Raw genomic sequence first — 13,882 nt, forward strand, 5'->3', positions numbered from 1 at the left:
AAACGAATGCCTTGTACACACGATCAGTTTTCCCGGCGGTAAAAAGTCAGCCGGGATAAACCGAGGGGAAAACCGAGAACCTGCTCGGTAGCTTTTTCCCCTACACACGGCCGGGTTTCCCGACAGGAAAACTGCCATAAGAGCTTTGGTCGGGAAACCAGGCCGTGTGTATGCTCCACCACAGGTTTTCCCCATAGGGAAAATGCCGGCTTAAAAAACGCCGGGAAAAAAGAGAAAATGTTCCTGGTGGTTTTCCTGTTGGGAAAACTGCGATGGAGCATACACACGACCGGGATTCCCAGCCAAAAGCTCTCATGACAGTTTTCCTGCCAGGAAAACTGGTCATGTGTACACGGCATAACACTGCTATAACCCTTAAAGTACAAAGAACATTTTGGTGATTCTTTCTGTAAATTTGATCTTTTAAGCCCGTACACACGATCGGACCTTTGTCTGACTAAAATCACATCAGAATTCCGACGGAATTCCATCGGAGTAAAAGAGAATATGTTCTCTATCTAAACTCCGATGGAATTCATCGGAATTTCCAATGTAATTACTCTGATGGGGCATACACACGGTCGGAATTTCCGATGGAAAAAGTCCCTCTAACTTTTTCCATGGGAAATTCTGATCGTGTGTACGGGGCTTTAGTGTGTGTATTATGTGCTCTATACCCACCACCTTTATATTTGCCTCAAACCATGTGCTCTGTAGCCTTGGAAACAGAAGAAACATGATTATCAGAGTCTGTATCCTTGCTCAGTAGGCATTTCTGCATTAGATTCAGGGCTGTGGAGTCGGTAGATAAATGTTCTGACTCCGACTCCTCAGTTTTATGTACTTCCGTCTCCGACTCCCCGACTTCGACTCCTCTGTATTAATATGCGAATGTATTTTATACATTCCTTGAGGGAAAGAAACGCAACCTACCACAGGACTACTGGCTGGGAAGCCAACAGTCTACTGTATTGCACAGTTTAAGCAAAAGACAAACACAATGAAAACAAAGTTTTATGTAGTTGGGCTGCTGCTTTCTCCTTTGTGTGCTTATCTGCTGCTGAAGATAGGGCAGTGGGAGGATCCAGGAAGGGGCATTTATTCTTAAACATGATTTTCCTAGGAGAATCCCATAGTCATGTTTAAAGTTTAAGCTAACAATCGGAGTTTACAAGTTTTTATAGCCTTAGCTAAATGACAGCAGTTTTTCCAATGGTTCACAGCAGGGATATGCAATTAGCGGACCTCCAGCTGTTGCAGAACTACAAGTCCCATGAGGCATAGCAAGACTCTGACAGCCACAAGCATGACACCCAAAGGCAGAGGCATGATGGGACTTGTAGTTTTGCAACAGCTGGAGGTCCGCTAATTGCATATCCCTGGTTTACAGCTTCAGTCTTGAACTATTGGCCCTCCATTCCCTTCACTTATACAAGTGTCTCACTCTCTAGTCCTGCAAAAAACATATTTATTTAATCCCTTATCAGTGAGAGGCTAGGTTACACATGGACGCTGCGTTCCCTGTAAAAGCAGAACACAACACTATGGAAAGTATAAGTATTGCAGCTCCTAATTGTGCGTTGCGTGCCATATAGTGAAGCACATGAAAAGCATGCTTCTTCACGGTCACTTAACGTGTTCGTTTTGCGGTTACGTGAGGCACTGCATGCATTGGTCTTTATTCTTACAGTAGAGAAGTCATTAATTATAACTTTTTGTGAATTGGGACATTTAAACTTGCTTTTTTTTTTTTTATTCCAATCTAAATTTAGTAGGAGTAGGAGTCGGAGTCGGTGCATTGTTTGCCGACTCCGACTCCAGGTACCCAAAATTTCCCCCGACTCCGACTCCTCGACTCCAACTCCACAGCCCTGATTAGATTAGATTCAGAACACGTCTTTGACCTTTGGGTATTTTGCCGTTTATATACTTGTCCCGTACTATAGGACAATTATTTTATTTTTACATAAAACAATCTTACTATTATATTTCTCAATGGATTCCTGTGGCTTTATTCGTTGTTCCTCAAATTCAGGTAAAGTATTCAGGGCAGCATTTTTCAATACCAATTCTTGAATTTGGTTATCCAAAATCTTTATTCATTTGAGTTATGTTCCTTTAAGATATTTAACATTCTAATGGAGCAGTTTTTTAAGTTTAGAACTTACACAAGGAAGTGCTGGATTTTTTTTTTTATTCTAAGCCCCCTAAGGCTTATGTATCCAGATTTGAGTTCTCATTAGTGGAACCTGACACCACCTGTTGGGCTTTGTGAATAAGCCCCTCCCACACCTGACCACAGAATTTCACCATTGCAAACCCATATATTCAACATATACAATTCCAAAATATCTAAAAATGTTTTATTAAAAGATTTTTATTTGTTGAGATGGATTTTCTGTATTATCCCCGTGTATAAATAAGGTGTTTGCTACCCATGTTCAGATATAAAAGGGGGTCTCTCAGAGAATTAAAAATTACACAATATCCCAAAACAAGTGTGTCAAAGGAAAGAAAATATATTGCGGGACTTTTTTTTTAAAAAACAACAATGGCCCAGATTCAGGTACCACTTGCGCTTTATTTGCGGAGGCACAGGGCAACGATTTTGCCCTGCGCCCACGCAAATATTTTGCGCTGCCCTCGATTCACGGAGCAGTAGCTCCATAAAAATTTGGGGGGGCGCGCCGGCAAAATTGCCCACCGTAAGCGCGCGTAATGTAAATGATCCCGCCGGGGGCAGGAATCATTTAAATTTGGCACGTTCCCGCGCCGATCGTAAAGCGCATGCTCCGTCGGGAAACTTTCCCGACGTGCATTGCGGCAAATGACGTCGCAAGGACGTCATTTGCTTCAAAGTGAACGTGAATGGCGTCCAGCGCCATTCACGATTCACTTGCGCAAACGACGTAGATTTTAAATATCGCGACGCGGGAACGTGGGTATCCTATAGCATTGGCTGCGCCTGCTATTAGGATGCGTAACCTTACGCGAAACCCGACGTACGCAAACTACGTAATTTGCGTACGCAGGGCTCGCACAACGTTGTGAATCGGTGTTAGTATGCAATTTGCATACTATACACAGATCACAATGGGAGCGCCCCCTAGCGGTCATCGCTAGAATGCAGCCTAAAATCTGCGTGGCATAAGAGCCTTATGCCACGCAGATTTTAGGCTGCAGTCGGCGTAACGAGTTCTCTGAATCAGGAGAACTCGTTACGCCGGTGCAAGTCAGCAATTGCGCTGCGTAACTATGGTTACGCAGGTGCAATTGCTACCTGAATCTGGGCCAATGATTATAGCATCAATCAAAAGCTATTAACACACACTTAATGAGGCCAAGTCCTCCAAATACCAATTTGCATATTAATCATACAAATGACATCTCAAGTCTGATTATCTAGTACTAATAGAAAACTCCTATTAGTTAGAAGATATTGCGTATGGCCTCATTCAACATGTTTTGCATATTGCTTCATCAGGAATAGGGTTCTGAAAATGTAAATCCTAACAGGAAATATACACTTATTCCAATTTGACAACATGTGACATGTAATTGAGGCAACAGCGTGGAGGAACAAAGAGCCATGACTTACATGACAGAAGAATAACTTTAACTGTGATGCTTATCAAAGATTTTAGGACTACATATACTAGTGGTGGGTACATAGGAGACCCCCCCCATACTCTAGCTAACCCCTGCAGAGGAGATGAGAAATGCAGCCATGTACTATGCTATATTTGCCACATAGAAGAAAAAAATTGTAATAAAAAAAAACATAAATCCAACAACTAGATAAATTCTTTACAATTCAATATGATATACAAGTATAGTTATACAAAACCTACCCTAAAGTGGGGGATATAGGCAATATATTTACAAAAGCGGGATTCATTCTCATAACCCAGTGTTTTTCAACCTTTTTTCAGTCAAGGCAGCCTTTAAATTATGGAGATTCTCAAGGCACCCCATTTTAAAATTCACTTTTGCACACCGCTACTGACTAGTATTCCTACGTTTCTCTTCTCCCTCAATTTCTCTCCATCAGTCAGCTAATGTCACTCCAGTGCTGAGGGAGAGAGGCAGAGGAGGTCAAACAAAGAGGCTGTGCACCCGGGTTGAAAAGGCTGTCATAACCTCACCGCACAAGATCATGCACACTTCTACAAAAATAGTACAATAAATGAATAAAGCAACCAAACCAATTATGTTAAATTGGAGCCACCCACCTCAGAAAAATAAAAAAAGTGTGTGTGTCTTTATATATATACAGTATATCTATATATATATATATATATATATATATATATATATATATATATATATAGACACACACACACACACTGTCCTCATGCCACCTGTGTTGATTGTGCACAGTGGGGCCCAGGCCCCGGGCTGCTCACCAGTGCCCAGGAATGCAGCCTGATCAGTGCCCAGCAATACAGCCTCACTGGTGCCCATCAATGCAGCCTGATCAGTGTTTCCATCAATGCAGCCTGATCAGTGTTCCCATCAATGCAGCCTGATCAGTGTCCCCATCAATGCAGCCTGATCAGTGTCCCCATCAATGCAGCCTGATCAGTGTCCCCATCAATGCAGCCTGATCAGTGTCCCCATCAATGCAGCCTGATCAGTGTCCAGCAATGCAGCCTGATCAGTGTCCAGCAATGCAGCCTGATCAGTGCCCAGCAATACAGCCTGATCAGTGCCCAGCAATACAGCCTGATCAGTGCCCAGCAATACAGCCTCACCAGTGTCCAGCAATGCAGCCTGATCAGCGTCCCCATCAATGCAGCCTGATCAGTGTCCCCATCAATGCAGCCTGATCAGTGTCCCCATCAATGCAGCCTGATCAGTGTCCCCAGCAATACAGCCTGATCAGTGTCCCCAAAATTACAGCTGGATCAGTGTCCCCATCAATGCAGCATGATCAGTGCCCAGCAATGCAGCCTCACTGGTGCCCAGCAATACAGCCTGATCAGTGTCCCCAGCAATACAGCCTGATCAGTGTCCCCAGCAATGCAGCCTGATCAGTGCCCCCCAAAATTACAGCTGGATCAGTGTCCCCATCAATGCAGCCTGATCAGTGTCCCCATCAGTGCAGCCTGATCAATGTCCCCATTAATGCAGCATGATCAGTGCCCAGCAATGCAGCCTGATCAGTGTCCCCATCAATGCAGTCTGACCAGTGTCCTCTACAATGCAGCCTTATCAGTGTCCTCATCAATGCAGTCTGATCAGTGTCCCCATCAATGCAGCCTGATCAGTGTCCCCTGCAGTGCAGCCTGATCAGTGTCCCCATCAATGCAGCCTGATCAGTCTCCCTATCAATAAAGCCTTACCAGTGTCAACAGGGATCAGTCCACCCCGGATGTCACACATTGAAGAGGGGGGGTGTCATCCCAGCGTGCCCATCCTCCCCTCCCTAGGTCCTCCTCCTTCTCCAGCGGCCCCTATAACAAGGTCCTGTATTCCTATAACACATACCGGTGACACCAGCATTGTTCCGCCTATTACTGAACTCTGGGAGGCAGGACCTTGTTATAGGGGCTGCTGGAGGAGGAGAAGGACCAAGGGAGGGGGAGACGGGCACACTGGGATGACCCCCCCCCCCAATGTGTGGCACACTGGGATGACCCCCCCCCAATGTGTGGCACATTGGGCGTACTGATCCCCGTTGGCATGGATGCCTTCCCTTCCCGTACACCCACACTGCCTGCCACAGCACACAGTCCTGCAGGATGCGGCTGCTAACGGGAACAACGTTCCTGCTGTGAAAAAAGTGCAGGAACACCGTTCCCATGTGTTCCCGCAGGACTCGAGCCCTGTTGTTCTGTAAGTCGTGGCTGTTTGTTTCTTCACGCTGTTGACTCACTTCAGCAATTATGTGTCACATGTTGTCAAGTTTGTATAAGTGTATATTTACTGTTAAGATTAACACTTTCAGCACCCTATTGCTGATAAACAATATGCAAAATATGTCAAATGAAGCCACACCGAATGTCTTCTGACTAATCAGAGCTTTCTATTAAAGCAATCATTTAGAGGTGGTGGCTACATTTGTTTTGTTTTTTTTTCTAGTCTATTTTAGACCAGTCTATTTTTACTTGATGATCTGGCCAGTATCACACCTCCAGTATTAGAGTGCCTCCACTCTGGATGAATTAGCACAGGAGGCAAAGAGGAGACAGCAGCATTGTCAGTCTTGGGGAGGGGAGTGTTACATGCATTAGCTAGCACATACACTAACAAATTGAAGCCAAAATCTAGCTAATACTTTGTAAGCAGTTTTCTTTTGGCATAAGGGTTTTACATAAATAAAAAGCTGATCATTGTAAGCACCCCTGCTAGTGTTACATGGTTTGTCTCCTCTATGTAAGTGATACATTCGGTTGGAGAGCTTGTTCTTTTAAAAAACAATAGACTTACTGGGCAGATCACCAGATGAAAATAAAAAAAAGGAAGCCTACAAAAGAAAATGAATGCAGCCACCACATATAAGAAATGGTACGCTGCAATATAATTCATGTTTGTTTTGGGGTTTAGCACCACTTTAAGCTGGCCATAGCTTAATCCTTTTTTTTTTCATTCAACCAGCGGGTTGAACCTAAAAAAAATTACCCAATTATCCCATTGACACAATCACTCCTTCACAACACACTGATCAGTGTTTCCAGCAGCACTGATCGATTGGGTAAAACCCAACAGGGTTTCGGATTTTGTACAACTAGCCTACCCATACATGGATCAACGCTCGCTCGTCCCCACCCCCATTCCTGACCGGCCGGGTGGCATGTTCGGATTAGGGTCTGGTATGGATTTTGGGGGAACCCCCACACCATTTTTTTCGGTGTAGGTGTTCCCCTTAAAATCCATACCAGACCGAAGGGTCTGTTATCATCCTGGGGGGGGGGGGGACCTCACGCACATTTTTTTTTTAATTTGCGGGGATTCCCCTTCAAGATTCTCTGAACACCAGTCGCCCCGCAAGTCGGGTCATCCTGATCCGACTTCTGGTGCGACCTCTATTCAAAAAAAAAATCCCAAGACGTGTATAAAGTATATTGATTGGTTTGCACAAAAGATATAGCGTCTCCAAACAATAGGATGTATTTATGGAATTTTTATTTATTTAATTTTTAGTAATGGCGGCGATCATCGACTTAGTGGGACTATGATATTGCGGCAGACAAATCAGACACGAATTTCCGACAACAAATGTTCAATGTGAGCTTGTTGTCCGAAAATCCGACCGTGTGTATGCTCCATCGGACATTTGCTGTCGGAATTTCCAACAACAAATGTTTGAGAGCTGGTTCTCAATTTTTACGACAACAAAAGTTCTTGTCGGAAATTCCAATCATCTGTATGCAATTCCGACGCACAAAAATCCTACGCATCAATTTGACACATTGAATTTTCCTCAGCTCGTCGTAGTGTTGTACGTGACCGCGTTCTTGGCGATCGGAATATGCAAGACAAGTTTGAGCCAACATTCTGTCGGAAAAAAATCCACGGTTTTGTTGACGGAATGTCCGATCTTGTGTACGCAGCATAACTGTCACTTTTGACATTTTTTGGGGACCAGTGAAACTAATACAGCATGTCTTATGAACAAATTTTTGTTTGCAGTTTTCGGTAACATTGTAGGTTATTAGAACCCCTGTTAGGTTTATATAGCTGTGTGTATCCCTGCTAAGTAGATTCACCCTCTTTATTTGTTCTGGTGACCTATCAATAAGATTAAAAAAAAATGATGAAAAATCCAGAATTCGAGAATTGTCATCAGAATTAGAGGTGAGGATACATGTTTTCCAGTAGCGAGTATCTAAGATTTAACTCACCTTCCTGTTTCATCTACGGGGCAGGCATTGAAGGGAAATCCCTGTATTGGGACGGCCAAAAATAAACTGACCAGGGTTTAACCGTTCCCAACTCTACCCAACACTAAACACATTCAGGTACACGTACACCCGCAGTGTGCTGGCATTTCTGCTGTAGTCACCACAGTACAATTGTGATGTTCAGCTGCTGCTGGAGGGTGCGTGTCCACAGGAAGTTCACACGCAGAGTCTACAGGATGTGTATAGCGCAGGAAAAGAAAGCATGAACAAAGATAGGGTAAAACTGTATTTCTGTGACAAAAAAATGCAATCCCCTTTTACTGACAGTGTTTTTCAAAACAAAGTATTTGCGAGTTTAGTTCTATATTAAGTAAATTTACATGCATGTAGATTCATCTCTCTAGCACAGCCTTAAATCTACATAGAGTGACAATGAATACATTAGTAAATATCAAGAAAAATGTTGACTGTTTCTGCAAGGGCCCATTCAAACCCACCTCTTATTTTGCTTTTATCACATCAACATGCAGTATCTGATCCAATGATTTGCATGGCATAAGGGCAATCTGTTCATTTAGAATGGGTGGCCCATGCACAGCAATGGAACAAAAAACAGACCTGAACATTTCAGTTTAATATAGTGCACCATTATGTATGGTTGTGGGCTGCTGCATGGTGGGTCTATTGGCACTTACTGTATTATGCACTGGGATGCCACTCTAAATGCATGCACCATGTGTTATAGCAACACATTAGTATGAAAGAGGCTTATAGTAAGTGTTTAACACAGTTCCTTGCTGTCTGTCTCCACCTCTGCCCCCCCCCCACCGCTATCAGTACATATCCCAAAATATTGAATGGTCACTGGCAGCCCCTCCAATATATTAAGGCAGAGCACACTGTGTATATATTTTCCAAAAACGAGTGTTGTAAATAGCTAGAGGGAGATCACGGCCCGCCTGCAGAAGTCATACATCGGAGCTGAAATTCGGCCCCGGGTCATGTGACCGGCCTGAAGACAACTCTAAATAGCTATTTAGAATGCTTGTTTTTAGAAAAGATATATACAGTGGGCCAGATCCACAAACGAATTACGCCGGCGTATCCATTGATACGCCGCGTAATTTCAAAGTTCCCGTGTCGTATCTTTGTTTTGTATCCACAAAACAAGATACAACTGAATGAGGGATCGATCCGACAGGCGTACGTCTTAGTACGCCGTCGGATTGTAGGTGCATATTTGCATATATATGGCCGCTAGGTGGCGTTTCCGTCGAATTCCGCGTCGAGTATGCAAATTAGCTAGATACGCCGATCCACGAACGTACGTCCGGCCGGCGCATTTTTTTACGTCGTTTGCGTTCGGCTTTTTCCGGCGTATAGTTACCCCTGCTATATGAGGCGTATCCTATGTTAAGTATGGCCGTCGTTCCCGCGTTGAATTTTGAAAATGTTAAGTCGTTTGCGTAAGTCGTTCGCGAATAGGGCTTTGCGTAGAATGACGTCACCGTCGTAAACATTGGCTTGTTCCGGTTTAATTTCGAGCATGCGCACTGGGAACACCCCCATGGACGGCGCATGCGCAGTTGAAAAAAAACTTAATCTACGTCGGGTCAAGACGTATTTACATAAAACACGCCCCCATCACATCCATTTGAATTGGATGCCAAAGTTACACTACGCCGCCGTAACTTACGGTGCGCATTCTTTGAGGATACAAAAAAAAGTAAGTTACGGCGGCGTAGTGTATCAGAGATACGCTACGCCCCGACGGAAATATGCGCCAGGGTACATGGATTTGGCCCAGTGTGCTCTGCTTATAAATAAATTGGAGGGGCTGCCAGTGACAACAAAGTGTGCATTAACAAACACTTTAAGTACTCTTAAAAATGCTCCTTTCCCCTTCCAAACACCTATATTAACTAACCTTTGTAAAAAATGTATATGCACATCTATTTTCGGGCTGCTTCGGGCTGACCACATGATCTCCAATGTCCGTCAGTGACAGCTGCAGGGGAATGGGGAGAGTGCCCAACAATGGCTGGGAAAACCAGGAGAGATGATGTCTCCCATAGGTTTCTATGATGTAGCTATTGTCGGCAGTCCCTCTTCTCCCCTGGAGCCGTCACTGGCTGACACAGATAAGTTTATACATCTTTTTGTACATAGGTTAGTTAGTATAGGTGGGAGCATTTTTAAGACTAGTTAAAGCGGTTGTAAACCCTGGAAAAAAAAAAACAGCAAGGCAAAGGCATAATGAGCAATAGTATGTATCGCATACTAGCTCATTATAAAATACTTACCTTAGAACGAAGCCCTATAGCAGCACCCGCACACTGCTGAGACGGCTGACATTTTCCCTGGTCTTTCTTCCGGGTTCGCGGGCTCTGGCGCTGTGAGTGGCCAGAGCCACGATGATGTCACTCCCGTTATTATAGGCTTACCTGTAGGTACAAGTAAAAAAAAAAAATGTACTTCCACTTTAAGCTTTAGCTGGAATTCTATTTGAATAATATGGAATTTAAATACCTTAGCTTTGGATTCCTTCTCCTGATGTATTTCAGAATCTGTTTTAACAGTAGCTTAAATATAGACTAAATAATCAACATGTCTTTTTTTCCCAGGGCTCTGGTCATTCGATCTAACAGTAACTCAGCTCCTTCAAGAGAATGTGATTGAATCTGAAAGAGGAGTCATCAATGGTGTCCAGAATTCCATGAATTATCTACTTGATCTTCTGCATTTTATTATGGTGATCTTAGGACCTAATCCAGAGGCTTTTGGTTTACTTGTTCTTATTTCTGTGGCCTTCGTTGCCATGGGCCACATGATGTATTTTCGATTTGCTTATAAAAATCTAGGAAGATGGGTGTTATCCTGTTCTAAGACTGAACCAAAAATTGATTCAGGTGAACAACAAAGGGATACCTCTGTTGTTTGAGTGAGCTTTACGTATGTGTGCTTCTCTTTAGGGCTAAGCTACCATGGTTGTTTTTGACCATGCATTTATGCCACTGAAATCCCTGGCAGGCTATGGAAATAAATTAGCCTTTAGACATAGGAATGTTTTGTCTCCAGTATCCACAAGTGATTTCCCACAGTGTCAAGGTCACATGACAGCTTTTCTTGTTGGCGAGGACAATCATCCTGTAAAAAATTTGCATTTTGTTTGTGTTCAGTACATCATCTCAGTTAGGAAGCAGTTAAAGGGCTTTAACACAGCACTGCAAGGGAGACAATATTCTCAATCTTCCAGAAGGATTGCAGACATCAAAACACTGTTAAGATGAGCCGCAACTAGGTGCCCAAGTGTTGCAGTTGAGTTGTCACATCTGGAATTAATTACTGAATTCGGAGGTCATTGGATTTATTTTAACTTTATATCCTGTCCAGTGAGATTTTTCTCACTGCCATTACCCTACATTTTTTTTGTGTGTTTTTTACAGGATGGTTGCCTAAAAAAAATGTTCTTGCATGAAATGCTCTTGTCTGACATCACTCTTAGGCCCCATACACACGGGAGGATTTATCCAGCGGACCGTTTCCACGGATAAATCCTCTCGAGGATTTCCGCGGATTTCCATGCGATGGAGTGTACTCACCATCGTATGGAAATCCGCGCCGAAATCCTCTGGCGATGACGTGTCGCGCCGTCGCCGCGATTATGACGCGGCGACATGCGCGACGCTGTCATATAAGGAATTCCACGCATGCGTCGAATCATTACGACGCATGCGGGGGATCCCTTCGGACGGATGGATCCGGTGAGTCTGTACAGAACAGCTTATCCATCCGTTGGGATGGATTCCAGCGGATAGATTTGATAGCATGTCATCAAATATTCATCCGCTGGAAATCCATCCCAGGGGATAAATATCCGCGGAAACAGATCCGCTGGAGTGTACACACCATAGGATCTATCCGCTGAAACCCATTCGCTGGGATTTTTCAGTGGATGGATTCTATCGTGTGTATGGGGCCTTAGACATAAGGGGGCAGATCCACGAAGAGAGAACGCCGGCGTATCTACTGATACGCCGGCGTACTTTCAAATTTCCCACGTCGTATCTTTGGTTTGAATCCTCAAACCAAGATACGACGGCATCTGGGTTTGATCCAACAGGCGTATGGCTTCGTGCACCTTCGGATCTTAGATGCAATACTTCGGCGTCCACTGGGTGGAGTTCTCGTCGTTTTCCGTGTCGAGTATGAAAATTAGCTATTTCCGACGATCCATGAACGTACGCGCGGCCGTCGCATTCTCTTACGTCGTTCCCGCGTTTATTTTGAAGGGGTTTTTTTTGCGTAAGTCGTCCGTGAATCGGGATGGACGTAATTCACGTCTATGTTAAAAAATATGACATCCTTGCGACGTCATTTAGCGCAATGCACGGCGGGAAATTTAGGGACGGCGCATGCACAGTTCATTCGGCGCGGGGACGTGCTTCATTTAAATGAAACACGCCCCCTACTCGCCGATTTGAATTAGGCGCCCTTACACCGCGAGAGATAGACTACGCCACCGTAACTTACGGTGCAAATTCTTTGTGGATTCAAAGTTTAAACAAGTAAGTTACAGCGGCGTAGCGTATCTCCCATATGCTGCGCCGGTTCAGATCTCTGTGGATCTGCCCCAAGAAGTCTAATTTACACAAGTCCTAAGTAGGTGAGTTAAGCATTAATAGACTGTTGTCTTTAAAAAGAGAAAGGAATGGTCCTCTTGAAGACAAATCTACTCCATTTTAACCATATCAGTCTCTTAATTAAAAACAATAGTTGGAAATGAATGAATTTATAATTGATCAATTATTGTTAAATCTATGGTCAACTTATGATGGTGAAATCATGCAATCAAAATCACCCATGTAGTTAAAGCCCCAGTAAGCTAGTGAGTAGCCATGCTTCATATCCAACAATAGTGTTTTCTTTAGTAGCTATAAAATATATGTGGTATATGTTATATATATATGTTGAATGAGAGGATTTCATTATAAAACCTTTCATTAGAGCATTAGAGACACTGTGATGGTGTTAAAAAGACATTTAGAATTTTTGATAATTTTTTCTATTGGAATTTACTGGTTTTGTCAAAATATTCAGCAACAGCTAAAACTTACAGAAACGCTTTTTAAAAGAAAAAAGTAAAACACCAAATGGAATGTAAAGGTATGCTTTGGATTATTTAAGAGCACCAGCATTTTATTGTATAAGAATCAATACAGTTTTCTTCATTACCTCCTTCACTAGTCCTTTATTGGTTCCCAAATATCAGTTGTTACTTTTTGAAATACTGTATTCCTGATGAAGCATTCCCTTTAAATGCAAATCTAAAGGTTCCATGCTTTCAGATAATAGAACCCATGTCCGTACTTTTGTTTTTATTATATGTTTTGGTCTGTTAGCTGGTTCCCTAAGTTAGCAATATTTGATCTCAAAGGAACATTGCAACCATCAAGGACACCAGCAAATGGGAATCATCCCACTATGTACAGCCTGAACATTTACTTTATTTCTGATTTCTCCTTTTTTTGTGCTTTGGTTCATCTGTTATGGACCTTACTGTCATGTGTAATGCATATTTGTTTTATAACATTGTATTGCTAACCCTAAAATAAATGATGTTATGCAAGTTTAATTTGTGTGAACTCAGCCAGCATATTAAAGGGAAACTATCATGGTTTTGGATACTTACTGCATGTTAAGGTTTACACATTTATAAATGTATATTTTATATAATGTTTAAAATTATTTGTATAAATAGTTGGTACAGGAAGTATCTATGACATTATTTTTGAAAAGTATACTGGGCTATGTAATATGAAATCCCACCAAAACCTTCATGATTTGTAGCAGAATGTCTTAATAAGATCATTGCTTGCAATGGAGGAGGAGTGTGTCCTTCCTCTGTGTCATTCAGATCTTCAGATTGTAAGTACAGCAGCTGCGAGGAAGACATTTCCAGGATAGAGCAACACCTGCTGGCTACAAGTGGTAAATATTTAAGATCCTGGAAAGGTGATAGCAGCCACCATAAA

The 13,882-nt window shown here is 42.9% G+C and overlaps 1 protein-coding gene across 1 annotated transcript in view; it reads left to right on the forward strand.

Moving 5' to 3' along the window:
- The window catches only part of SLC40A1 (solute carrier family 40 member 1), a 96,755-nt gene extending 85,646 nt beyond the window's left edge, over nt 1-11,109 (forward strand). The window contains exon 8 of the mRNA XM_040357131.1: nt 10,472-11,109. Within this exon, the coding sequence (XP_040213065.1) occupies nt 10,472-10,788 (317 nt within the window). The 3' untranslated portion in view covers nt 10,789-11,109. The remainder of the gene's footprint in view (nt 1-10,471) is intronic.
- The last annotated feature ends 2,773 nt before the right edge of the window (nt 11,110-13,882 follow it).

This window comes from Rana temporaria, chromosome 6 (assembly GCF_905171775.1).
Source record: "Rana temporaria chromosome 6, aRanTem1.1, whole genome shotgun sequence".
Classification (NCBI taxonomy): domain Eukaryota; kingdom Metazoa; phylum Chordata; class Amphibia; order Anura; family Ranidae; genus Rana; species Rana temporaria.